The sequence below is a fragment of the Penicillium expansum genome, assembly GCF_000769745.1.
Source record: "Penicillium expansum strain MD-8 chromosome Unknown contig68, whole genome shotgun sequence".
Taxonomy (NCBI): Eukaryota; Fungi; Ascomycota; class Eurotiomycetes; order Eurotiales; family Aspergillaceae; genus Penicillium; species Penicillium expansum.
Window position 1 is genome coordinate 98,782 of NW_015971391.1, and position 26,269 is coordinate 125,050.

Consider the following 26,269-nt stretch of genomic DNA (forward strand, 5'->3'; position numbering starts at 1 on the left):
TAACAAAAAAGCCACAAAAACATTTAAAAATACAAAATGTCATCAAAAAAAGGTTAACCAGTGGTAATCTGTGTGGAACGAGGGAAATTTCTTAATATCTGGCAAATGATCATTTTATGGTTGGACGAGATATGATTGTATGAAATGAAATGTATGATATCTTGTCTACATACTCTGTAATGGATTCTTGTCTGCATACTACGTAATCAGTGTATCTTCTGTTCAAAATAAATTCAAGTACAGCGTGTATACACTGCTGCTTGAAATGATAATGTAAAGCATGAATGGGCATTTGGCGGGATGCAGCATCCTCCTTGAGAACCACTCAGTGTGCTGCCAAGAGACCGAACAGCAGCTCCGTCCTAGTCCAATACTCAGTTGCAAGCTTCTTGATAGTCTTAACAGTCTCCGCACTGGAACCAGAGCTCTGCTGAGCACGCTCGACGACACCAGTCAGCTGGTTTTGTTCGCCGAGCATCTGGGACAGATACAGAGAGTCGAAGAAGAGCTGAACCTTCCAGTCGCGTAGGCCCTCAACTTGATCTGGATCTGGGCTTTGGGTCTCCGATTTCTCTGCAGCCTTATCTTCCTCTTCTTTATCTCCGTTGGCAGTGGTTTGGTCGTCCTTGGCCTCAGCCTTGATAGGGGCATCTTCGCTATCGAGATCATCCAAAGCAGATGAAATAGCCGCCTCAAGTTTCGTTTTCAATCCCTGCTTCAGCGCTTTCACAGTGGACGGATCCCACAGGTCCAATCCACAGGTATCCATCGAGGAAGTAAGACGGCGGAGGAGCTTGAAGCTCGAAGCCGAAGGCTGAACCGGTATGGCAGGCTCGCCTTCCCAGAGTGATCGACCTGGCACGGTCTTAATCTTGCCCGTTTGGGTGTTACTCTTCGGGGACGGGATCAAGCTCAGCGAACCAGCCTTGGCAACTACTTCCGTCGCAAGCAACTTTTGTAGATCAGGGACTATTTCGCTCGAGAAGATAAAGTCTCCAGATACAAAACCGGCGGGGATATCTCGCCGGACGAGTCTTATAAGTCTCAGGAGGAAAGTGGCTTTCTCGCTGGAATGCGACGGGGTGAATGACTTGAACGCGCTGCTGAATGATTCCTGGAGACTGGTCAATGCGTCCCGAACGGCAGAGCGCAGAGAATCGGATAGGTGGCGGGGGTCATCTTCGTTGAGTCGAGGGGTGAAGTCGATATCTTCGTCTGCAACTTCACCTCCGACAAGAATGTCTGTCCATCGTGTGCGGCGTAGAGAGTCAATGGATTCATTGACTTCTTGGATTGATGCCAGCCATGCTTGATATTTCGTAAGAACGGTAGAGACGTCTTCGTCACGACCCAATAATCTGTCAGCGACTGTTTGTTTGAACGCCTGTGCGCCATTCGTGTATTCTGCGGTAATGAGATCGGCATCCCACAGAGATCCGATGGAGTTGTGCCCGGTGTTCTCCCAGTCTGATATTATGGATGAAACTTGAGTACCGACTTCGCCTAGGCTTTGTGCTTGCATATTCAAGATTCTGGCAAGGTGGTCATTGAAGATGTTTCGAAGACTTTCGAGGACATCTACCGAGCCGCGAATGACTGTTGAGCCCCAGGATGATAGCCATAATTCCACGGTCTCCGTGCGGAGCGAGAGGAGCTCGGAGAAATCGGTGCTGTGGGCCAGGCTCTTTTGGCAGCCGTCAAAGAATTTTGAGAAAGCCTCGAGTGCCCATTCCTTCATCGATTCCACACCCTGGGTTCTGTTTAGTTCGCTGAGCTTGATCCAGGGTGTGAAGTTTTTGACATCTGGAGCTACCCAGCGGCCAAGAACTTCAACCTCCAGCCCATCTAGACTCTGAATTTCTGAGTCGGCAAGGAGCGGTCGAGCTTTAAGTTTCGAAAGCACATCTGAGAATCGATGGGATCGCAAAACCTTTGAGACCTGAAGTGTCCGAACAAACAGCTGGAGAGCTCTGGGAATGTTCTCACGAGACGTATCCAACTGGCTAACAATGAGGTCCAGGCGCACTCGGTGAAAATGACGAATCGCATCATCGGAAGAAGGGCTCTCTACAAGGCAATAGGCGGCCAATGATTCAATGATGGTGTCTTCTGAGGCGCTTGTAGAGGCAAGGCGTTTATTAATCCGTTTGAGAAGTGTTTGCCGGAGGGACGCTACTTGCTTCCAGAGATCATCAAGGAATGGAGGGAGCGATTCATGTTTCGATAATGTGCTGTGTAGTGATCTGGAAACAACGAGGATTTTCGCAACCAACAGTAGCGAACCACGACGTCGCAAAAGCCGGCTGATAGAGGTTGTACAGCGGTGAAGGAGAGAAAGCTGTGCTCCAAATGCGTGCTTCTTTGCGTCTAAGTCCACAGTATTAGCTACTGATTCCTGATTTCCTCCAGGATTTGTTTCGTACCTTTCTCGGCATCGCCAGTCTTTATTTGCCGGACGTGAACATGCTTCCTTTCTATAAGTCGGGGGTTGCACCGACGTCCAACATCGGCCAGGATGGATTCCACGTCTTGTATGTCTCGATTCATTGCCACAATCGTCTCAGCGGTTCCAACTAAGTCCCGATATCGCGTCCTATGATCAAAGCATATCAATATTAGCGAGAGAACAGCTACTATGGCAAATCAATCACCTACCCCACGAGAGCTCGGAGCTTCTCCTTATTGCTCGCAATGTCCCGGCGCAGCTCCTGTTCCACACGGCGAACCGTGGGAATTGGGTATTGGAATGCATCATTCCATGACTTCAGGCTTTGAGGATCAGGAGCCTCAGGAGCCATGCTGGCGGGATATGTGGTGAGAACGTTGGTTTATAGAGAACAGGTAATCCAGGCGACACGGATGCCTGAGCGCCTTAGACCCGTACTCGGCCTTATCATTATCAACACGTGATGGCAGAAAAAGTTCCCCGCCACCGAGGGGAAATCGGCCGTCGTCGGAATATCTTATACTTTACACAAACGATATCCAATATGCCGTTGATTGAATCAGACGCTGCTATGGCAGAGATGCCATCCAACAATCTTCCAGATCGCCTTCCCTTTCCGCCCACCACCTACTCCCATATCTTGCATTGCTCCTATCATGACTGGCATCCGCGGTAAGCCTCTATATATGACTCAACACTAGACATATCTGACCGAAGTTCTAGGTACCGCACACTTGCTCCCAAGTCGCGGGTCATTCCATTGACCAATTCTTTCGTTGAATACCTCCGCGCCGATGGCATTGTTCTTCCGCCCGAGACTGTCGCCCCAACCGACGATGATAACCTAGACACATTCTCCGATTCGGGCGAGGAGGAGCCCGATCCATCTACAGAGTGGCAGGAGATCCACACTCAGATCAAGAATACTATCTCTGATTTTGGCGGAATCGTCACACCGAAATTAAACTGGAGTGCTCCCAAAGATGCAACATTTATGGCTGCCACAAACGACACCCAATGCCGTTCTCCGAATGACATCTACCTCCTCCTGAAAAGCAGCGACTTCATCACCCATGATTTAGATCACCCCTTCGATGACTGTGTGCCGGATACAACTGATGACGAACCCACGCCATTCACCGTTGACTCACCGCTGCCGGATGTTCCGTATTCCCTGGTTCTCCGCAAATACGTCAACTTCAACCCTTCTCTCGAGTTCCGTTGCTTTGTGCGCAACCGTGTCTTGCTGTGCATGACCCAACGAGATCAAAATCACTTCGACTTCCTCTTCCCCATGCGTGATATGCTCCGCTCTCGGATCCAGTCATTCTTCGATGAGAAGCTCAAGGACACCTTCCCCGAATCCAACTTTGTATTCGACGTTTATATCCCTGCACCGCACCAACGTGTCTGGTTGATTGATATCAACCCTTGGGCGCAGCGTACCGACCCGTTGCTATACAGCTGGTTGGAGATTCTCCAGATGAAGGATCCGATTGGTGTCCAAGAGGAAGAAGATGATGTAGCGGAAGAGTTTGTGAGAATATCACTCCATGATGGTAAAATCATCACTTCCGGCACAGCGGAAGAGCTTGAAAAAGAAGATGATTCGGGCTCTTCCGATTCGGAAGAAGAACATGAGGGCGCTGAAGGAGATGACGAACAGGCCCCCTTCCTTCCGGAATTCCGTCTCATCAAAAAGGATGATCCCGAGGCGTACGCATTCAGCTCTACTCAATATTCGGCCCACAAGGTGCCGAGGGAGCTGGTCGATGCTTCGCTTGATGGGCCTGGCGGCATGAGTGAGTTCATGGGCCAGTGGCAGGATATCTTGAAGAAGCAGGAGCAAGAGGATCGGGCTGCTGATAGTGACTCTGAATAAAACAATCTCAGCTCAGAACACTGAGTGGGATAAAAGCATGGATTTTTGGTCTAGTGGCGTTGGACTATAGCAGGGAAATGAGTATTTGGGGATTCCAAGGTTGCATCGTGGACTGAAAACCAATCCACACTATCAATGAATAAAGATAAATATATAAATGTCGCCGTCAACCACCAATTTCCATAATTACCTACCTAGATAGGTCTTTTTTAGAATCTACAAAGACAAATTTTGTATGCTATATCACAACAAACAGGGAGGTTTGATTCAAGGATCGCATCTTCTGATATTAGTTTGTTACTTCTATTCTTCGTCTTGAAGAACAAGATAACGTATCAAGAACCAGTCAACCCTTTGAACAGTTAGGAAAAGTATGTACTGAGGTAAGGCCATAGAACAGGCAGCTGTAACCTCTAATAGCTACCTCTAATAGCTATATACAAAAACACCACTCAGCAACTAAAGCTTATGCTTCTTCTCACCAGACGCCAACTTCCGGAACTCTTCCTGCGGGATTCCCTGCATAAAGCGCTCAAGGCCCTCAAACGCCTCAATGCCATTCTGGCGATCTAAAAGCTCCCTCTCAGGCCGTCTTACCAGCTCCTTAATCTTCAACAGACTAGTCTGGTTCAAGTGCGTACCAAGACGATCATCCACCTCCTCAAGCACCTTCTTCAAGAACCCATCAGAGTCCTCCTTCTTCCCAGACTCCGGTGTAATAACCTTATTCACAAAGCCAGCCGAAACAAGCTCGTCACAGGAAATCCTCTTGCTCATAATGAGTGCCTCGTTCGCCTTGGCGATGCCGAGACGCTCAACGAAGGCACGACTAGCGCCGCCTTCGGCGACAAGACCGAGCGAGGAGAAGGGAGTGAGGATGAATGTGTGCGGGGCAGCGTAGATGAAATCAGCATGGGCGACCAGTGCTGCTGAAAGACCGACAGCGGGCCCGTTCAGGGCGGCAACGAGGATCTTGGAGTGGTTGTAGAAAGTGCGTGTGACGTAGACATTATTAGCTACGAACCCTTTCAGGAGCTCGCGGTGAACATTTGTGCCCAGCTCGCTGCTGCCAGGACGTACGCTTGTTACGTCGGCTCCGCTGTGGGGAAGATATGAGTGTTAGATACGTATAGTAGATCTTGTCAAGCTTGGATGGCATACGCAGAGAAGAAACGACCTGTTCCGGTCAGGACTGTGATAAAGATATCCTCCCTCGAGTCAATTTCGCGTAAACGCTCGGCTAGAAGGTAGTATAGGTCGGCATTGAGAGCGTTTAGCTTGTCAGGCCGGTTGAGTGTCACGATCGCTACGCGATCCTGGTAGGTAACGGTAATGAGGTTCTCGTTTGACATTGTTACTGTATATTGTAGAAGGAAATTTTTCAAGGGGACATGGATTTTAACTGGATGTGCAATGATTTATCAATTGTCTCTATGCAGGGTCTCCGGGTACAGCTTAAGTTTGCGGGGAGCCGAGGCCCGCGGTGAACCTACCAATCGGTGCCTGAGGCAGAAGATATATATATGCATGTTTGTCTTGTTTGCTCAAATCCGAGTAATCAAGCCCGTGACTGGTCCCAGGGCCATGGCACCACTCGGCGAGTGAACATTGAAGATTGAAGATCAACCTCCAAATCATCGCTGCTCTCTGTCTGCTGGAACCAGGCGGGATTATCAATTGGACACATCCCAAAAATACCATCGAACCTCAATCCACACTCTTAGCAATACCTGAAACCAAAACACCCTAAGAAAAAAAAAGCAACACATCAAACAATGTCGTCGCAAATCTTTCGCAAGTTGCAGGGAGGTAACCTCGAAGTCCTCAAGGTGCGTAGTTGACAATCAATTATCTCGAGCGGGCAATGCCACCTCCCACCTTCCATCGCCTGTTCTTAAGACTAACAAAGTCCACGTAGTTTGGCATGTACGTCCTCTTCCCCATCGGCTGGATGTACTATTTCGGTACCAACCTCGACGACCGCTTCTCCACAAAGGGCTTCTGGCCCACTGCCGAGCAATCACACAAGATTCCACTGGATAAGGAGGAGATTGACCAGGAATTGGCACGTATGCGCATGGTGGATGTCATAAAGCGGGAGCAGAGACAGGCGGCGGAAGCACAGGCACAAGCACAGGCACAGATCCAAGCCACTCAGAGCCAGCAATGAGGCTGCAATTAGTGGTTGCGATTGAGAGGAGCTAGTGGTGTGGTCTGAATCACGACGTGCGCGTATTGTCCAAGTTCCCGGGGGAAAGTGTGTTCCGAAAGGATTCATTGATATTCCTCTTCCCTCTCGTTTGGGGGATCAATCCTTACTGAGGACAATATTGGCAGTGCGCTGTGGAGTTACACATGTGCTGATGGTGGGTTTACTTGTACAACACTCTGCTCTGGGCATCGAGGGCGTTCTGGGGTTTTCATTTTAGATGTTGCATTATCCAACATCATATTACTTTTTTCTACGATCTACGATCTACTCTCTACATCTATGTACATCATTCTGGAAAAGTGTGCAAATATGAACTTCAATCATGATCACGTTCCAATGATAACACAACTGGTATCAATCGACCACAGAAGTCTGCCGGGAAAGAGGCATATCTATCTATACACAGTGTGGTGTGAATGACCCAAGAAAAAGAAAAGACAAGAATTAATAATAATGTAATCCGCCGCACTGCGACAATGCAAATCATAGGGATGCCGCAAGTTCCCAGAACACAACTCCAAACAAGCGCCGGCCGACAGGAAGAGTGGATACAAGGTTCCCTTGAATATGGAAATTCAAGAGCATTATAGACGGTTCCTCACTCTTGGCAGTAGAGAATGCAAATGCAATAATTATGCGTGTCGGGCTTTTATTCACAGTTCGGCCATGCGCTCGGTCGAGGTAGCAGCAGCGTTCATTGCCGTTTCGTACACCATGTCCCCAATCTGTGTGGCGACACCATTTTCGCCAAAGACCGAGCTGATCGACAACCGACCGGAGCTGAACAAGCGCTCGCCGGCCCAGTAGTAGTAGAGGCGGCCGTAGATGGCACGGAGGTGGTCGGGAAGGTAAATGTAAGTGCCCATAGCGATCATGGTGACGAGACCAAGGAGCAGTGTGTCTGAAGAGGAAATTAAATGTCAGCATGTCGTATCAAGAGTATTTAGGACGGGAGATGGGCGCAACGTACTGAAGATGAGCTTCTCAATCGGAGTAAGCATGTAGAGGGAGAATGTCACCTCATACTGGTAGACCTTCAATCGCATCCAGCGGAAGAGGCTAGACACGGTCCAGATAATGAAGTCCATTGTTGCGGGGTATTCAGAAGATTGTATGATGCTCCGGTCTTTCGTTGTATCCTGCGGCTTTCGGTGCCGTTCGTTTGATTTTTTTCCCTTTACACCACCTGGGCAAGGACCGCCAATAACAAAAGCGGGAAGCAGATACCGGGAACAGTCGTATCAGATACGAGTACTATATGTATGCCCGGCTAGAGCGTGGTGTTGTGAAGGGGAAAAAATGAGCAATGGTGTTCCAAATCAACACGGCTCGGGAAAATGTTGACGTGAGGTCGTCGGATATGACGGGGACTTAGGCAATTGGAGGATATTCGTTATAACCAGGAAGAGCGTATTGGCACGGAGACGTTGAGGTGGGTTGATGATAGGAGTAAGGAAGAGACGGCGGATAAGAGTCGCGAAGCTGGGGGAACTGCAAAACCCTTCCCCTTTCCGTGTTTGCCGCGAGAGCTTGTACCCAGTACATACCTTTGCCGCTACTTCACACCTGAGTCTTAAGTACCCGATACTTTGTGTTTCGGAGTCTGTATAATTTGTACAATTTGAATGCCACGACTTTGGATAGTATCAATATCTATATGCATAGCATATCCTTTATATATCATCTCTCAATACTTCTCCCTATTTTAACCATTGGTCTTAATTGTACTTGTTCCATGCCACAGTTTGTAGGCAACAATATTAAGCATAGATGTACGACTAGCAATTTCATGTCCTTTCGCTAATCAAGTTGATTTGCCCAGATGTAAGAGACTTAATACACGTCTCATGATCCTTGGACAAGTGCTCTACTATTCATGACCACCTTTCAGATCCTCTCTTTTCTCTATGTAGTTGCAGCGGGAAAAGCTTACAAGATTACGGAGTATATACCGCCATTCCTAACCAACAAACAGAAATATTAGACATTTAAAGACCTAGAACTTTCATTGATCCAAGATTCCCAGCTCATAGTCCCCAAATCAACTAGTAAATAACTAAAAGAAGCCCAAGAAAATAACACTCCAGGGCTGCCCGCATACTTCAAGCTTATCTATCTTATCGCAAACGTCGGCGGCAATAACCTCAACCTTCAACAGACCACAGCACCAACACCAAAACAATGTTCTCTCGCCTGCGCTGGTGGACATCGTCCCAAACACTAGCAGCCCCGGCCAGGCTCTTCAGCCAAACCCCCATTGTCCCCGCAAAACCCCTCCCCCCACGGCTCAAGATCAACGATGCCGACATATCAATATCCTACCTAAAAGGCACCGGGCCTGGCGGACAGAAGATTGTACGTCTCAAGTACCAATCGCATCACTAGACCATGGACTCCATTTCCTCTCTCCTCACAGAGCCCACCCCCATCACCAACCAGCAGACTAAAACTAACACAACCTAGAACAAAACGAACTCAGCCGTCCAAATTATCCACAAGCCTAGCGGGGTGGTAATCAAATGCCAAGCGACGCGCTCCCAGTCACAGAACGCAAAGATTGCGCGCTCGCTACTTGCCGATAGAGTCGAGGCGCGGGAGAAGGGGGATAACAGTCGGGTTGCGATTAAGGCTGCGGCGGCGAAGAAGAAGAAGGCTAGCAAGTTGAAAAAGACGAGGAGAAAGTATCGGGAGCTTAAGGAGGGGGAAATTGTTGAGGAGGAAGAAGATGAGATTGAGATTATATGGGATGACGATGTAAAGGAGGGCGAAAATAAGGAGGGTGAATCGGAAATTGGGAGTGAGGTTAAAGAAAATAAGGACGCTGCACCAGAGGTTGGAGATGAGTCCAAGTCACCCGGAGAGTCCGGGAAGAGTGTATGATGTGAGCTTTATAGTGTTGCATGGGGTCTGGGATTTTGTATAGTATGTCTACTGCATTGGAGTTTGAGCGTTTACTTTTGAGAAATCGAAGTTCTCACGGATGTTCCTCTAGTGGAAAATCAAACAAACATTTATTTCATGGATCTAGTGTCTCATCGCAACATGCATATGGTGTAGTAGGGGGAGTGGGGAAAATGATTGCATTGCTCTGAAGGAGAAAGCAAACACGCGGAATTTGAACTTTTTTAGTTTCTTGGAAGGGCAGGGGGTCATCGTAAAGCCACTAAGAAATGTAACTTCCCAGCACAGTCTTCGACTGGTCATCAAGGCGTTCCTGGGCGAACTGCGAAATACGGCCATTCTGCTTCTTGTCGGCCTCCTTCAGGTATGAACCCACCCAAGCCTTGAGGTCGGCACCAGTTTCGGGCCACGGGTCTTTCTGCTGGGGGCGGATGGTGTTCAGAGGAGTAAATCCAACACCAAAGGACATGTCTTCGATGTCTGCATCATTGATGAGATCATCCCTGCTTGCGGGCAGCGGGGGAAGCTCGAGGAGCTTCAGCAAGGCGGTGCAGGTGAAGCCCCATCCCTTCTGGCTGTAACGAGTGGCAAAGGCCTCCGAGTTGGCAAGGGTCTTAGTGAAGGAGATGATAGCCGTCTTGCGATCCAAAGGCCGGGCAAGCTTCTGGGTTTCAGGCAGGATGACATTGACATAGATGGGGGTGAAGAGTCTAGACATCAATTAGCATATGAGCAATTTACATAGAGTGAGGATACATACCCCTCTTGCACCTTGTCGGTGACCTGGATGACAAAGTCTGCACTGTAGCCCTTGTTGTCCTGTGCTGAGATGAAGTGGAAGAAGCGGATAAAGCGGAGAGTCAGGTTCTCCGTCTTGGAGTTTTGCAGACGTTGAAGAATGATCTGCATGATCATGACAAAGTAGTTCTCAAGGGCAGTTCTAGGGAAAGTGAAGTCAGGTAACCGTAAATTGGGCGCTTGGAGGATGTGATACGTACGGTGGGAAGTTAGCAACAACTGTCTCCAAGAGATCAAATCCAAAGCTCTCATTGGCCTTGGTAGAAACTAGTTTCTGGAAGATACCAAGGATGGGTTCGATCTGGTTGTGTTCAATGATGAACTGAGAGCCACGGGGAATGATCGAGGAAAGTAGGCGGACCAAGGCAGGAATATTTCCCTTCGAGTCCCACATAACGGGCATCAAGATAGGGCCAATAAGCTCCTGGTAGTAGGTGGGAAGGGTGCCGGATGGGTTGGCCTCGAGCAACGCCGCGAAAAGCTGGAAAACGTAGGGCATGAATTCTGAAATTTATTAGTAAGAAGTGGTTCTGACAACTTTGCTTGATTTGACTTACCCTGCACATCATTCTGGAGGATAGCTGCGAAGGGCGCATAAAGAGCCTGCTCGAGCTTGTCGGGATTGGCGGGAGCAGCAAATCTGTCATAAAGTTAGCTTCTAGTATTTAGAAAGCGAAGTGTGTAGGAACATACCGGATGAAGGCACCCAGGGCTTCGAAATGGAAGTAGTAGAATCGGGGGTTACTTGGGTTCGCGCTGATGATATTGGTAATATTAATGAAGCGCTGGAGCACGACATCAGTGAAAGGCACCACGCCCTCCTTGATAACAACCAAAACACGCATCACGCAACGCATCAAGAACTCATTCTCTTGCACCTTTTCAGGGGCTGGATCACTTTGGATCAGCTGGAAGATGTGCTCGAGAAGATCCTTAGCAAGCGGTGTGATTTCAGTTGGTGGGATGACAGCCTGTCCTTGGCTGTCGGTGAGGAAAAGAACTCGCTCCAGGGCAATGGCAGCGTAGGTGTAGACGACAAAGTTGGATGACGCCAAGTGCTTCACCAGCACAGGGAGAACCTGCTGCCACTGCTCCTTGGTGATGATACTGCGGAAAGTGTACAAATACTTGATAGCGTCGACCTTCAGGATAGGGTGAACACCATCCTCGTTGATCAGATCCGCGGCGAGGTTCTGCTGGAAGTAATCCGTGATACTGACCAACTGATTGGTAGCAGTGACACCGTGCGAGGAGGTCGCAGTGCCCTTGGCGGCGATAGCGGAGTAAAGGTACGTCGCTGTGTCCTTGGCCTTCCAGTTGGATGAATCCTTGGCATATTCGGCCAGGTAGTGCTGGGTATACTTGAGGACAACCTGGGTCACCGGCTCTTCGAATTTCTCTGCGAGTTTGCGGAGGAAATCAGTGGCAGCTCGACGTCGGGTCTCGCTATCAGATCCTTCCAAGTCCCGTCGAATGAACTCAATTGGCTCATCCTCGAAGAGTTCTTCGTCGGACTCGCGGAGGCTCACATTCGGCAAAATGACCTTTTCAACAATCTGGCCCAAGGTTTCCTCGGCTTGGAAAGAAGCGGCATGCTCGGGCATACCCGCGACAGATGTCAAGAAGTGGAGTGCTCGGCTGACCAAAATATCATACTTGGTCTCCTGGCCAATGGTTGTGAGGAAGTTCCATGAGCTCCCAATGAATTGTCCAACGTGAGGCTGGAAGACATCCATGTACTTCTGCACGTAGAGAGTCAAGGCCTCAAAGATTCCGGCGCGAACATATTCCAACGGACCAGCCTCCGTCTCATCGTCGGTGTGGAGTAATTGGTTATCATAGGTCAAGTATTTAAGGAAGATCGTTGTGATTCCAGAGATATTGTCTTCGAACATGGGAGGGAGATCGTGGGAGGAAAGGTCGTAAAACAGCTTCACCATCAGGTTGAGCTGATTGAACCCTTGGGCCAAGTTCTCTTTGTTGGCCTTGTTTTGCTCAAGATAGTTGTCCAATGCCTGTAAACGGTTAGCTCGACTCACCGAAGCAAAAGTGAGAAAATTGAAGATACCTCAAACAGGGCCAGGAATGGAGTACCGAACTTGCCGAGAACGTGGTTGATCTCGGTGTAGAGTGCATCGGACTGGAACAAAGGTCTCCATCTCTTGAAAATTGAGTGCGCGACTTGCAGCACACCAATGTTGACGGTGGGGTTGCCCGGTGACAGCTTCGACACGAGGTCCTGGAAAAAAAAAACAAATCGTCAGAGATCGCATTACAATGCTTTGTTGAGTCGCAACTTACATCAACCAGAGTATCCCACCGCTCCCAGAAGTCACTGTCGGCGATCACGCTAACGGCCTCACCCAACTGGCTCTGAATTCCTGATGGAACCGAGATCATCAAAGAGATCAGCTCGCGCTTGAGAGTTGTGACTTCATCCTGCTGCAGCTTGTAATTTCCATCTTCGTCGGTCCAGTTGCGCTTGATGAAGTTCTTGAAGCATAGAGCGCTAGCAAGACGTGTGTTGTAAGGTGTAGTCTCCGATGCGGTGATGTGAAGAAGCTGTAGCGAGAAACCGGGCTTCTGTTCTTCCTGACGAAGAGTGATCTCGGCTGAACAGAAAAAAAAACCTCCCGTCAACACTGCCTCCGGTATTCAAGGGTCAACTCTTATAACTTACCGGCCTTATTTTGCCTGGGGTCCAAGCTTGCCTCTAACAGAGCTCCAAGACCCTCCGCCATCTTGTTACGTGGGGTATCAACACAAGTGAGGGGGAATAGATGAGGAAAGTGAAAGAGAAAAGGACAGGTGGGGAGAGATGGGAGTTAAGTATTCAGGGACTCAAAGGGGAGCAGGAGTGTTGACAATCACAGAAGAAAAACGATAGAAGATCCAAAGCTCAAAGATAATACTGCGAGCGCTCAATAAATTGTAATAGCCCACATAAACACTGAAAGTACGCTAATCCCAACACGGTTAGTACGTCACATGCTTGAGCCTCTCCCTGCCTCAGGCACAACACTTGAAATTCTGAATGAGCGTTTTGTAGGAAGTAGGTAGTTACTTATAAAAAACAGTAAACAAGTATAATTGAAGAGTGGTATTATATGTGGTAAATATTTTTATTTAATTCTCTATATTCATATGCTTTTCGTGAAAATTACAAACTCCTATGGAACCATCATTTGGAACCATTAATGCTTAGAGAACAATGTTGCTAACACCGTTAGCCAAATCGGTCTCCTTGGCCTGAGACAAAGCCTTGACCTGGTCGAAACAGCCGGCTGCGGCGGAAAGGAATCCGAGGAATGGCTTGCTAGGTGCCAACACACGAGAAATGTACTCGGGGTGGAACTGAACACCCACGAACCAGGGGTGGTCCTTCAGCTCGACAATTTCCATGCGCTCACCCTGGTCATCCTTTCCAATGAAGTGAAGACCGGCAGCCTGGAGCTGATCAATATACTCGGGGTTAACTTCATAGCGGTGGCGGTGACGCTCATCGATAGAAGCCCGGTCCAATCCATAGAGAGAACGGAGCTTAGACCACTCAGTATCCTCCTGGAAGAGGGTAGGACGGGAACCAAGACGCATAGTACCGCCGAGGTTCACCTGGTCGATCTCAGGCATGTACACCACAATGGGATGGGTGGTACGCTCGTCAAGCTCAACCGAGTTGGCACCCTCGAGACCACAGACATTACGAGCGTATTCAATCACGGCAATCTGCATACCCAGGCAGATACCAAGGTAAGGCTTGTTCTTGGTACGGGCATGGTGGGCAGCGCGAATCATACCATTGGTGCCTCTGGTACCGAAGCCTCCTGGGACCAAGATTCCATGGGCGGTGTGGACATCATACCAGGCCTTGTGGTACTCCTTGGAGTTGGTCTCCTCCCACTCGTTTTCCAGGTGCGAGGCATCGACCCAAATGATGTTGAGCTTTCGGCGAGAAGCCATAGCCGCGTGCTCCAGGGACTTGATGACGGACAAGTAAGAGTCATGGAGACTGACATACTTACCAACCAGAGCAATGTTGACAGTTTCAAATGTGTGCTCCTGTGCAGTCGTGAGAGTCTTCCACTGTTTCCAAGTGGACTGACCCTTAAGCAACTGAGTCTGAGAGATCTCGAGCTTCTTCATATCGAGAAGGTCGCCCAGAACACCAAGGAAACCTTGCTCCTCGAGAAGCATGGGGACGTGGTAGGTAGAGCTGACATTGTGCACGCCAATCACCTGCTCGGTCTCAACCTGGCAGAACATGGCAATCTTATCGGTGGTGGCCTTGTCAAGGGGTCTCTCGCAACGGCAAGCAATAAGATCTGGGCTCAAACCAGCCGAGCGAGCGTCCCGGATAGCCTGCTGGGTAGGCTTGGTCTTCAGTTCATCGTGGATGACGGGAACTAGGGAAACGTGCTAGAAAAGAGTCAGGATTGTTCAGAATCGAATGGTCTGTTGGTTGGTTGAACATACGATTTGGACGAAATTGTTCTTGCCAGCCCGACGACGAAGCTGACGCAGAGCCTCAACGAAAGGAGCACTTTCAATGTCACCAAGTGTGCCACCGAGCTCGATGACACAAACATCCGGTTCCTCGTTGGTGTCGTCAGCGGGGGTTCTGGCCACACGCTCGATCCATTCCTGGATGGCGTCTGTCAAGTGCGGCACAATTTGCACCGTGCGTCCAAGGTAATCGCCGCGGCGCTCCTTCTCGATCACATGTTTGTAGACCTTTCCGGTTGTGATGTTGTTATCCCTTCCAAGGGTAACGCCAAGGTAGCTAAACCGCAGAATATCAATCAGTCTCGAGTTCTCTGACTTAAAAAAAAACCCCCCGGAGACAAGAACGTACCGCTCGTAGTTTCCGAGATCAAGATCCGCTTCACCACCGTCGTTCAACACGAACACCTCTCCGTGCCTAAGAAACCATCGTTAGGAACAGCGTTCGAATATAAGGGCTGATCAAACACATACTCGGTAGGGGCCATGGTTCCCGCATCGACGTTCATATAAGGGTCGATCTTGATCGAGGTGACTCGAGCACCCTGAGTCTTCAGCAGCAATCCGGTACTAGAGGCTGGAGAAAGTTAGACCGAGCGGACTTTTTTTTCTAGTTCGATTTATAGAGAGGTGTACCAATTACGCCCTTCCCGATGCCACTGATGACACCTGTTATACATGAGTCAGTTACTGATTGTTCATGAGAGATCAACTCAGAATAAATACCTCCAGAAACCACGACGTACTTCATCGTGGCGATGATAGGGATGAAAAACCCGACTGAAACAAGAAATGTGAGATTTGATATTGAGTTTAAAAAAGAGTGACCGGTATAAGCAAAGACCCTCGAAAAGAAAAGAAATGTAGGGTGCCGTTCCTGGCTTCTGCCAAGGGGGAAGAAAGAATGAAATAATTTTTGAAGCCGCAAGAAAACCGCCTCTCCATGGTCACCGCCCCCCCACTTTGATTGACTTTTCTGCCTTCCCGATAACTATGAGTCATGTGATTTGCATGAGACAAAAAATGTGGGAGAGATGGGATATGCTTTAATAGTATGTACTCTATAGAAGGCAATCCCTTAGGAAAACAATATTTAAACAGCCCATACCTACCTCCTGTGTCTAGCGTGAAGCATTTCATGCTCATGTCTAACAAAAGTACGTGTATGTTGTAACAAGTCTGAACTTAACCTTATCCCTCACCGCCCTTTCTGCCACATATCCCGGGCGGTGTGTGACATCAGTACTAAGTACATCAGGTGATTGGGCTGGAATATCTTCATCTCCGGTGCGTGATTGATAACCCCCCTCAATCCAAATCACTCCACTTGCTTGTTGTGTCATCGACCTGGTGGGGTACTGGTTCCATTCATATTCATCATTTGATCTTGTGATCGCCGTCCAATTTACTATCCGCCGCCGATCAGGATCGTTTTGCGCGCCGACGTTGATCATCAAGTACCCACTATCGCAGCTTGCTGGGCATCATTTGAGTCACTGCATGTGCATTTTCTCGTCATAGAAGCTGCCTATGTAGTCAAAAGCTCTCATTTGTCACTTCTAAATAGTAAAAATACCCTATCCGCCCTTTGATATTGCCTATCGCCGATGATGCAATACCTGGACTAACTTGGATGTCAAATAGTTCACAAACGACGTCCTCCTGACTCTACCCTCTTTCTGTCACTGAGCGGATGTCTTCCGATGATGCTCCACACTTCTCGCAACACAAACCCTCGTCAACCAGCTTTGCAGATGTCTTCAAAACTCTAGGCGTCGGTCGACCTAAATCGCATTCCCCAGTCTCATTACAGGAAAGCAGCAGTGACTCGCTGTCTCACACGGATAGTCGCGGAACAAATCGGCGTGGATACGGATCTGAATCAATGCATCGAGGCAGCGTCGTGTCGAGTTCCTCGGACACTCCGAGTGGCCTAGATTTCGAGACGTCACTCCACAATCTATCGCAAAGGCAAAATTTAAACCAGGCGATTGAGGAGGCAGATGTCTTATCAAAAGGTCTTTCATGGTTTAGCTCCGAGCAGTCTGTGGTGCTGTGGGAGGCTGCCGAGTACCTCCTGCATCATGAAAGCTCGTTGGATGCTCAGCAAAGTGGTGCCAGATTATTAGAAGCGATCGCAGCCCGTCAAGATCTATCTCCGTCAGCTAGACGCCTGGTTTTTGAATCGATCACTTCTCCAACCGAGCCGGATGTGATTGCTGCGCGCGTACAGTCGTTGATCTCCCTATCAGATCATGGCAGGAAATTGGATTTCGCCGGTTCCTCAATTCTCCATATCATTTCTTCGTGGATTGTTCCGTTCTATGAGACAATCGCATCTGCACGATCAAAGGCGAAAAAGGGAAAAGTGGTTAAGCCACATGGACCAAGTCACGATGAAGCAGTGTTTGGAGATCTCTTCCAATTCGCGGTCGACCTGATCACATTGCAGCGAAAACAGCCAACCCAGGATGAAATCGAAATGCTTCTCACAGAAATATTTACCACTTGCAAGAGAACCAGTGTCGCAGCAGATATCAAGAACTCTTTAGCTGTGTTCGATGCTGTCATTATGTATGCCGATGTGCCTGACACAAGCTTCCCAACTCTCCTGGAAGTCCTTTGCAGCATCCATGCATCGGTCAAACCCCTCTCTGGGCCCACATCGCGAGCAGTGCGCAGTCTAGCCAAATCACGAAGACAGGCTGAGATGGTAAACACACTTCATGACTTCCTGAGAGATTCGTGCGCCGTCGAACAAAGTCGGAACTTGAATGTTCTCCGTGGTACTCTTTATGTGTTCTCGGATTTTGTTCGTGCTTATGGACAAGATGGCATGCCCGACCTTCAATTTGATCAACTGATGGAATCATTGCAAGTTATTGCCCAAAAAGACGATAGCAGAGTGGATGCCGACCTGTTGGATCTGTGTCTAAATATTCTGGAAGGAGACTATGTTCGAGTCGCGTTAGAACGAGATTGGATGGCATTTGCCAATCTTCTCATACTCTGTTCTCGCAGACTCGTAGACGAGTCAGCGTCATCCCCCACTTCTGCGACTAGCCTTCAGCTCAAACCTACCTACGACGAAACCAAGTCCTATATTCTGGCAAATCTCATCCGCATTGCTTCTGTACTTGAATCTCAGTGGGAGCAACTCAGCAGAGAGCAAAAACAGCATGCGGTCCGGTTCCTCACGAAGATATACCAGCACATTGAGCCTCCACAAGCTGAACTCATCATCCATTCCATGAGAGAAGACAAACTTTGTCATCCTTCCAATAACTCAAATTGGGCACAGCATTGCCGTGAGCTGGTCAAGTGTTTCGTTCAACCACGGAAACAAAGCTCAGACATCCGAATCCTAGCTTTAGACACATTGAAAGAAGCTCTTTCCGGTCATGAGGGTTTGCTATTCACCCAGGAGCACGGTCTTCTTGGGCTTCTACTGAAGGATTTCTCAGCAGAGCATGATCTTCTTTTCTTAGAGTCCCTGGTGTCTTTGTTAACCGACCCGGCGATACAATACAGTGATGATGATACCTTCCAGTTGCTGGTAAGCACCATCGGAGCGCCGATGCAGACAGAGCTTAATCGAGACGAACCGCGCGAGCATCCTCCGAGCCATGGGTCTCAACGCCGTACATCCACCACGAGTGTCTTGGAGTTAAGCTTGACAAACGTTTGTGCCGTGGGTCTCGTGAAGATGATGCTGCGTGCCTTAAACCTCTCATCGGCCAAAGCTGTGATGGTTTTCGAGGCACTTCTCGACATTGCTCAATCCCCAAGTCGACCAATAGACTCTCGTTTGACGGTCTTGAAGCTACTTTTCCGACTGCGATGTGACTCGGCTGGGTCAGTCACGGTCATATCAACATCGGAGAGTGACTTCTTGATGAACGTGCTGGGTCGCAATCTCGATGCTGGCTCTAAACTACAGGCCCCCAGCGATAGTCCCACTCGCGAGATTCCTCAGCATGATAATTCACCAGTCTCACCAACCGGAAAGATTCCAATGAGAGACTCTGCCTCGACCCCTATGTCGAAGTCGGCCCCGGGGCGTGGCTCTATCTCTGCCCGTGGTTCAAAATTGATGGCCCCAGTGTGGACATATGCTCTACCACAAGTGCTTCCGGAGCAACCACCTGGAGAATCTAGTCCTGTAGTGTTTGCTTACGCCCACCCAGATGAATCTACTCCCCCCGAATCACCAACAACGGAAACAAGAATCACAGGCCTATTGAAGGTCAAGATGTGGCTCGAAGTTGTGATCACCTTGTTACAGCGAGAAGCCGACTGGGATGTTTACAGCTACATTCTCACTCATATCGGACCTCAGCTTGGCAACAAAGACTTTTTCAGAGATGCTATCCCTCAGATCAAGCTCCTTCGCAGCATTCTGTGTGATCAGGTCAAGAATGGAACTTTCCACGAGCCTCCTGAGACTACCGGATTGAAAAAGAGCGATGTGGCTGCCTGTATCTTCGATGCGCTTTGCATGCTTGTCAGCTATCACGAACACTTTGCGAAGAGTGAAGAGGATGATCTCGTCCGAGCTTTCATGCAGGGTATAATCGGATCATGGGGCGGCACATCCCGTGGATGCATTCAAGCACTGTCACTCTGTTGCTATGAAATTCCAATGTCAGTCACGAAATCATTGAACAGCATTCTTGATAGGATGTCAAAGGTGATCACCATGTCAAACATTGCTGTCCATATTTTGGAGTTCCTAGCTCTGCTTGCACGATTACCCGCTGTTTACGTCAACTTGCGTGAGGAGGAGATCCGCACTGTGTTCGGCATCTGCATTCGATTTTTGCAGACCTCTCGAGAGCATCGGTACAAAGCCGCTGAATTGGCAGCTAGGGCCTCTCTATCGGCCCAATCTCCTCAGTCTAGGCTCAGTGCCGGGGCAAAGGAAATCGCCGCCCATGCAGCTGAAGCTGTCGATACCTCCCAAGATGGAATGTCAAAGTATATCTCGAATCTCACCTACCATGTCATGGTCTTCTGGTTCTTGTCTTTGAAGCTCCAAGATCGACCCAAACATGTGAACTGGATCACCAGCAGGCTCATCTATCATGACGAACATGGAAAAGAGGTGGTAGAAGAACAAAGCCAAGTATTTATTGATTTGATGCAGCGAGTAGCTTATTCGGATCTCGGAGAGACCATCCCCTTCGAAACCTTCCCTCCTTCACCTGAGGATGGACCGGTTGCAAAAAAGTCCTGGATTGTCGGCATGAGTATTGTCACCGTCGAGAGTGCCGGATTGTCTGGATTGTCTCAGATAACGAAGCGTCAGGCATCGGGCACCACCTACTCTGTCTATCAACAGCGGACAGCCCCAGTTCTGCCGCATCAAGTTCCTCCAACTCCAGATGCCCATTTGCATTCCGACTCCATGCGCACGGCAATCCTTCCGAGTCATATCATGCTTCAACTGACTGCCACTGCCTTCCCTACACCTACGGTCATGCAGCCCATCCCGGTTCCGGAAGACGACATCACTCGACGTGCGATTAGTAACTTTGATCGCACTGACATTGTGGATGGTCACCGGATCGGCATTGTTTATATTGACAACGGCCAGACAAAAGAGGCGGATATTTTAGCCAACACTGGTGGTTCTGCAGATTATGAAAATCTGCTGTCAGGATTGGGAACCAAAGTATCGCTTCGGAACCCCCAATTCAATCCGCAAGGATTGTATGCCGATACTGATGGAGAATACACCTACGCTTGGCGGGATCGTGTGACTGAAATTGTGTATCATGTTGCAACGATGATGCCTACGGATTTTGACCGTGATCCGGCCTGCGTCAACAAGAAACGAAACCTTGGCAATAACCATGTCACCATCGTGTTCAACCGATCTAACCTGCCCTTCAACTTTGACACAATTCCATCCGAGTTCAACTCTATCAACATTGTCATCACCCCGTCCTCCCGGATTGCCTACGACGAAGGTGGCCATGCCAATGGCGAGACAGACCCGCAAAAGCTCTACTACAGCGTGCAGGTCCTAAGCAAGCCCGGATTCCCAGACGTCTCACCTGCTGCTGCACCCAAGATCATCTCTGGCAAGAACTTAGCAGCCTTTGTTCGCATTCTTGCTCTCAATGCGTCCGTCTTCTCGCTTGTCTGGAACAACAAGGGTGGCGAACATACCTCATCCTGGACCACCCGTCTGCGAGAAATCAAGAAAGTCCGCGAGCGGGCTCTCACATCCCAAAGCCAAGGCTCCGAGGCCGCCGAAGGGGCTTATCCAGGTCTACGGCGGAATACCAAAGCCAACATTTTCTCGGAGGAATTACCCTCTCGTGCACCTCAAGTACAGACCGATTTCGCAGCGGAATGGAATGCAGCAGCCGACACGAACATTCTCCAGAATTTGGATTTCTCACGCTGGGCCCGGTGATCCGTCTTTCTTGCCGAGAGTCTTAATGATGATAATCTTGAACGAGATGACCTCTATGGTCTATCTTCTTCTCCTTTTACTGCCCGTATCTACAAGACATCCTCTCCTCTCACTTCCATCCATTCTCTCATTATCTTACACTACCTCACCCCCTACCGAGAAATAACTGAATCCCTTCCCTTCTCGATGACCAATGACCCCTATAAACGACTTCATGTACATCATCTTGTGTTTTTTTCGTGATGCAAGACAATTGTTGCATTTGTGAATACCCCCTTCCCGCCCCAAAAGTTTTTTCATTACAATGTTGTGCCTGTGAGCGACTGTCGCGATTAGGATGATAGTTTTATTTAGTGAAATAAATCAGTGTTTTATACTGGACTTCATGTGATGATGCCTTCTTTTCGAGTTAACATATTTATTTCACAAGCGAGTAGTCCATCTCAAAAGACATGGTGTATACGAGTTCTATCTCAGTAACCACGTTGTTTGGTTTCATTGTCATTCGAAAGCTACTGATGTGCCTTTTAAACACGACATACCCGATGTTACCACAGCCTAATTATGTACCTTTTGCTAGGGGGTCAGATATAAAAGGCACGGCCACTCATCTGTTTTCTAACCTCAAATATTTTCAACCTTATCTATATTTAGAACAATATGTTACTACATCAAATCCTAACGATTTATAGTATGTACCTTTCCTGTGTGAATCTCTAACAAAAGGCACATTTGACATTAGGCAAGAAAGAGTATCCAAGGTTGGGTTACTTGAAAAGGACCCGACATATATCAATTTTATGAAATTTGGAAATTTGTATAGTGCAAAGCTAAAATATATATATCGCTATCACAAAGTCATAAATACTTTACTAACTCCGTGGGAAAGCTACGTATCACCCAAAAAAGCCTTCAACCATTGGGATAACTCCATCGTTGTTGAGATATCAAGTTGTAATTACTCGCTTGTGTAGACCACATTATCCATTTTTAACCCAGCTCATCACTATAACGTCAGAGTAATCCAGCAGCCTTTGCTATCCAGCACTGGCACCGTCTAATGCTATACCAAGGCCTAGGAATCGTCAATGCAGATACTACAAGCTTATCCCGATGTTATGCATTTGTTTATGAGAGAACAGTCAAGAGAATAGTGAATTCTATAGCTACAGCCTACTAACATGTGTTCTACATGGATTGACTGTGGAAACAAAAAGTGTTCCTATGACCTAGCGGTATGATATGAAAGAAAGTGGCTCCGCGTCTATGATCAATCCAGTTGACTCTGTACACTAGAGGTTCTTTTCTTCGCGTGCACGCTTATTTGCACTTTCCGAAAGGCTGGTTGGCCAATTGCTGTTGTAGAACGTAATTAGCATCTTCTTCTGGCTTTCAGAAAGTGTTATATCTAGAATCATACCACGCAGAGCTGGGATTCACAGTTACCCAAGCTTCCATCTTGCTTGCACTGTCCTCCAGAGGGGATCTATTATTGTGTTAGATGAGTTGAACAAATGGTAGTAATGAGACGATTCATACTGAGGCAGCCATGGAAAGACCAGCGAAGGCGAGAGCAGTGAAGATGGCGAAACGCATGATGATAGTGGATCTAGAGGTTGAATGAGGATTGTTGAAGATTGTTGGAGATTTGTCTGTTACGATGTATCAATCCAGGAGCATGGGAGGCCTACTTATACCTGTTTCTCGGGGGTTATCTGTAACCGAGATCTTCTGATACATTGCTTTGTTAGGTGTCAAAGATGTTCATACCGATTAATTATAGACGGTAAAATGAATTTTATGGGGCTGTAGAAAGTTGATGTCGATCATGAACAGGGTTGAACACGTGAATTGTTGTTGATCATCTATAGTTGTCAACAGTTTTTCCTGTAAGAATGACACTTCACACAAAGTAGACAACAAGTTCCTTTTCGCAACATGATGCTCTTACATTCTTATTGTCTTATTGGAATTGAGGACTCTATGATATGCATTGTTTACTACAACATACAGTCATGTTGTGAACAGGTGAACAAGCCACATATGACGTAATCCTACTATAAAGCCACGGACTAGAATGAACGGAGTACTCCGTACAATATATATTGCAAGGTTATATGAACGTCACCTTACGGTTCTGAGTAAAGCCGGCAAACGTTGTAGAATAGCTAATAATAGGCCACTATATCCGATGCACGGGCTTCGGGGAACAGTCGGAAGCATAGGGCTGTACCTATACCCGTGCCAAGACCATATAGGGGGGCTTAGCACAGTTATGTACGTATAAAAATACAAAAATAGCATTAGAATAGTTTAGATCGAAAAATAAAGAACTGATCAGATCGTACTTGTCCAACCAAAGCAAACCTTCAACAGCAGAGCCCCCTTATAGCCCCATTAATGAGTAGACTAAGTGGGACCATGAGCTTCTAGAATATCAAAGTTTGACATGTTCTATACTAAGCGGAACATAGCAATCTATAGCCATGTAGGGATTGATTTAGAGGTTTGCACTTCATATATATTGCTCTCTCGACTTGAAAGTATAGAACGGCGACCACACTCTTTTTGTTTTACGCTTCTTTGATATCCCAGGCCACCCTCACTGTCTTTTTACCCTGTCTCTTTGGCAATTACATTCTTTTTTTGGGATCCTATACTTCTTCAATATCCTATCTCTCTCGCTTGCTATCATAATGTCCTCAATACCAGTACCTAAGGACCATTCTAGGCCTCTCCCAGTGGTATGGGCTCCTTATAATTGTTACTATGTGAAGAATGCTAATGGCTTCAACCCCTGCTCCAGTGTGATACTTGCTTCTCTCGAAAGGTGTGAAATGAGCTTTACTACTAATAAGAGATCATATAAAATACGAGAAGTTGCACTAACCAAACATAGGTCCGTTGTGACAGAGGCAATCCTTGTGGTAACTGCCAGGATAACAATACCACATGCACTCGTCAGCGAGTCATAAAGCGAACTAGAAAAACCACTCGGCTAGCCGTGGTGGAAAATATAGTTCGAACACCAAGCTCACCCCAGGCTACCCCAAACCCCCAAGATTCGCAAAATTCATCACCGGGACTGCCCGACTTTTCTTCATCCAATGGATATTCCAGCCTGGAATATCAACAGTCTCATGGCGAATCTCCGAGTTCCGATAAGCCTCTCTCGCTTTATGATGCTCAGGCTACCATTCAGTATCACCTAGATCATCTGGAATGGCTCACCATCAATCGCCGCCAGATCTTAGAATCAGGGTTGGAGCTGGCTTCTCAACTCTCGGATAGCTTTGAGGATCCTGTTCACGTTGGTAGTGACATCACTACCAATGAAGAACAAATTAGATCCCCTTCTTTTGAACTTTTAACCTGGATGTTAAAGGGTACCTCTCTTGTTCCTTGGTGATGCTCGATGAGACTGGGTAATTCTAATACATTTCAGCAGACATCAAGGAAGCGAACTTTGGCTCATTTGTTATGGATTACTTCAGGCACATATCCGAAGCAACACTCATGCAAATGGGACTCGCTCTCCTTCAAAGGACAGGATCTCCCCACGACTTGCTCATCAACACTGTTTGTGTCAACGCCATAGCCTCGAAGTTCCTCGCTGCAATTACCAACACTGGAATCGACAGTGAACTGATTCACGAAATGACACACAACATAGTGCAATTCCAGGAGGCAGCAAAAGTAGCTCTTCGGAGTATTTCTATCTTAACCAGTCCTTCGCTGGGACTCTTGCAGGCGCTTCTTTCTGGTGTGAGTATTTCCAATCCTGGGAAGAATGTATCGGATCTAATGAAAATCAGATATTCCTCCATCAAGCATCCGGCGACATCACTGTATGTTGGGAACTTACCAAAGCAGCCTGTAGGGTATGTATAAGTCTGGGTCTTGACACGATCATGAAAACAGGAGGTGTCGTGAGCGAAGAGCAATATTACTGTGTCGCTTGGTGCTATATGCTGGATAGAAATTTTGCTTTCAAGATGGGAAGATCCAAAACTTTACTCGATATTGAGATCGGACACTTCATTTCCGACCAACCCGGCCACCAGCACCCCACCTCGGATCTGTTCCAAATTTACATGACTCTTGCTAGAGTACAGGCTGCTCTCGTGCCGTACCTTAGGGGGCGCTCATCAATTCTGACTGGTGATTTATCATCTTCCCATGGAATTGGGAAACTTTGGTTGGTGAACATGCAACAAATTCGAGAGAGGATCGACCATGTAAGGAAACTACTCAGTCGGCTTTTTACTTGCAACACGGACTAATGACTTAGATATCGAGTCCATATCCGGCCTGGAGAGGACTAGATGCTCAATCGGAAATATCAGCTCTTCAATTCGCCTATCATTCGATCATGACCACCATATTCCATATCACTGAGGGTGCAGGACACCAGTCTGTTGATATACGGGACCAGTGTTTGTTCGAAGCCCACCAGGGCATATCCTCGCTAGTATCGACATGTATATCTGCTGAAAGGCAAAACACAGTGGCTTTGTTACACTGGTAAGCGATGTCCCGCACATGGAGATAAGAACGAACCCTGACTATATCTTTAGGACACTTCTCGTCTGCCCCATCACCGCATACTTTGTGCTATTCTGCAATGTCATTGCGACATCAAATACTGACGACTTCAAACTCATGACAACGATTACCGATTGCTTAACTCGCATTGAAACAACAAGCCGTCCAATTATTCAAGTACGAACGATCTTCCGCCACTTTCTATCTCTTGCCGGAGAGGTTTTCGACGATGAGTCAAACGCAATTGTTGTAACTCGAGATCATCAAGTACAGCCAGTCCAATCCCAGTCAACTGACTTGCACAACTGGTTGTCTGACGGTCTATTTATACCTTGGACAGCTGGCACCGTTCCCCCGTTTGATCCGCCTTTACTGACTGGGATGGGGGATTTCTCTGATATACCCATTTTTCCGGAGAATGAGATGTTTATACCCCTTAGCGATCATTTCCCTGATGCGGGAAATGATCCTAGCGTCTGATTCTCTTCTCTGCAATTTCAAACTATCTCGCGCATATGTTTTTGAATCTAATTTATAATGTTCGGAGTATTTATTTCGGAG

At 47.8% G+C, this 26,269-nt stretch overlaps 11 protein-coding genes across 11 annotated transcripts; 6 read left to right on the forward strand and 5 right to left on the reverse strand.

Annotated features, from left to right (window-relative positions):
- Positions 1-325: 325 nt before the first annotated feature.
- On the reverse strand, positions 326-2,798 carry PEX2_025410 (COG1/VPS51 family protein; the record flags this gene model as incomplete). The annotated part of the gene is made up of 3 exons (XM_016739816.1): positions 326-2,367; positions 2,424-2,593; positions 2,656-2,798. The coding sequence occupies 3 exons, from the start codon at positions 2,796-2,798 to the stop codon at positions 326-328; spliced, it is 2,355 nt and encodes a 784-aa protein (XP_016596639.1).
- Positions 2,799-2,990: 192 nt separating this feature from the next.
- On the forward strand, positions 2,991-4,328 carry cdc123 (cell proliferation protein CDC123; the record flags this gene model as incomplete). Its single annotated transcript, XM_016739817.1, has 2 exons — positions 2,991-3,118; positions 3,170-4,328. 2 exons carry the CDS (start codon positions 2,991-2,993, stop codon positions 4,326-4,328), a joined length of 1,287 nt encoding a protein of 428 aa, XP_016596640.1.
- Positions 4,329-4,787: 459 nt separating this feature from the next.
- On the reverse strand, positions 4,788-5,680 carry PEX2_025430 (dodecenoyl-CoA isomerase; the record flags this gene model as incomplete). Its single annotated transcript, XM_016739818.1, has 2 exons — positions 4,788-5,427; positions 5,490-5,680. The coding sequence occupies 2 exons, from the start codon at positions 5,678-5,680 to the stop codon at positions 4,788-4,790; spliced, it is 831 nt and encodes a 276-aa protein (XP_016596641.1).
- A 423-nt stretch (positions 5,681-6,103) lies between these two features.
- Positions 6,104-6,498, forward strand: PEX2_025440 (uncharacterized protein; the record flags this gene model as incomplete). Its single annotated transcript, XM_016739819.1, has 2 exons — positions 6,104-6,157; positions 6,247-6,498. 2 exons carry the CDS (start codon positions 6,104-6,106, stop codon positions 6,496-6,498), a joined length of 306 nt encoding a protein of 101 aa, XP_016596642.1.
- Positions 6,499-7,193: 695 nt separating this feature from the next.
- On the reverse strand, positions 7,194-7,628 carry PEX2_025450 (serine palmitoyltransferase small subunit family protein; the record flags this gene model as incomplete). The annotated part of the gene is made up of 2 exons (XM_016739820.1): positions 7,194-7,441; positions 7,511-7,628. The coding sequence occupies 2 exons, from the start codon at positions 7,626-7,628 to the stop codon at positions 7,194-7,196; spliced, it is 366 nt and encodes a 121-aa protein (XP_016596643.1).
- A 28-nt stretch (positions 7,629-7,656) lies between these two features.
- Positions 7,657-7,884, forward strand: PEX2_025460 (uncharacterized protein; the record flags this gene model as incomplete). The annotated part of the gene is made up of 1 exon (XM_016739821.1): positions 7,657-7,884. The coding sequence occupies one exon, from the start codon at positions 7,657-7,659 to the stop codon at positions 7,882-7,884; it is 228 nt and encodes a 75-aa protein (XP_016596644.1).
- An 837-nt stretch (positions 7,885-8,721) lies between these two features.
- Positions 8,722-9,420, forward strand: PEX2_025470 (peptide chain release factor family protein; the record flags this gene model as incomplete). Its single annotated transcript, XM_016739822.1, has 2 exons — positions 8,722-8,895; positions 9,004-9,420. The coding sequence occupies 2 exons, from the start codon at positions 8,722-8,724 to the stop codon at positions 9,418-9,420; spliced, it is 591 nt and encodes a 196-aa protein (XP_016596645.1).
- Positions 9,421-9,703: 283 nt separating this feature from the next.
- On the reverse strand, positions 9,704-12,980 carry PEX2_025480 (uncharacterized protein; the record flags this gene model as incomplete). Its single annotated transcript, XM_016739823.1, has 8 exons — positions 9,704-10,151; positions 10,202-10,381; positions 10,440-10,743; positions 10,797-10,879; positions 10,933-12,254; positions 12,308-12,478; positions 12,541-12,851; positions 12,920-12,980. The coding sequence occupies 8 exons, from the start codon at positions 12,978-12,980 to the stop codon at positions 9,704-9,706; spliced, it is 2,880 nt and encodes a 959-aa protein (XP_016596646.1).
- A 460-nt stretch (positions 12,981-13,440) lies between these two features.
- PEX2_025490 (putative CTP synthase) lies at positions 13,441-15,490 on the reverse strand (the record flags this gene model as incomplete). The annotated part of the gene is made up of 6 exons (XM_016739824.1): positions 13,441-14,655; positions 14,713-15,019; positions 15,092-15,157; positions 15,214-15,316; positions 15,376-15,408; positions 15,466-15,490. 6 exons carry the CDS (start codon positions 15,488-15,490, stop codon positions 13,441-13,443), a joined length of 1,749 nt encoding a protein of 582 aa, XP_016596647.1.
- A 942-nt stretch (positions 15,491-16,432) lies between these two features.
- PEX2_025500 (putative GTPase activating protein (Tsc2)) lies at positions 16,433-21,163 on the forward strand (the record flags this gene model as incomplete). Its single annotated transcript, XM_016739825.1, has 1 exon — positions 16,433-21,163. The coding sequence occupies one exon, from the start codon at positions 16,433-16,435 to the stop codon at positions 21,161-21,163; it is 4,731 nt and encodes a 1,576-aa protein (XP_016596648.1).
- Positions 21,164-24,539: 3,376 nt separating this feature from the next.
- On the forward strand, positions 24,540-26,188 carry PEX2_025510 (uncharacterized protein; the record flags this gene model as incomplete). Its single annotated transcript, XM_016739826.1, has 7 exons — positions 24,540-24,549; positions 24,609-24,928; positions 24,979-25,011; positions 25,085-25,092; positions 25,143-25,401; positions 25,455-25,687; positions 25,741-26,188. 7 exons carry the CDS (start codon positions 24,540-24,542, stop codon positions 26,186-26,188), a joined length of 1,311 nt encoding a protein of 436 aa, XP_016596649.1.
- Positions 26,189-26,269: the final 81 nt, after the last annotated feature.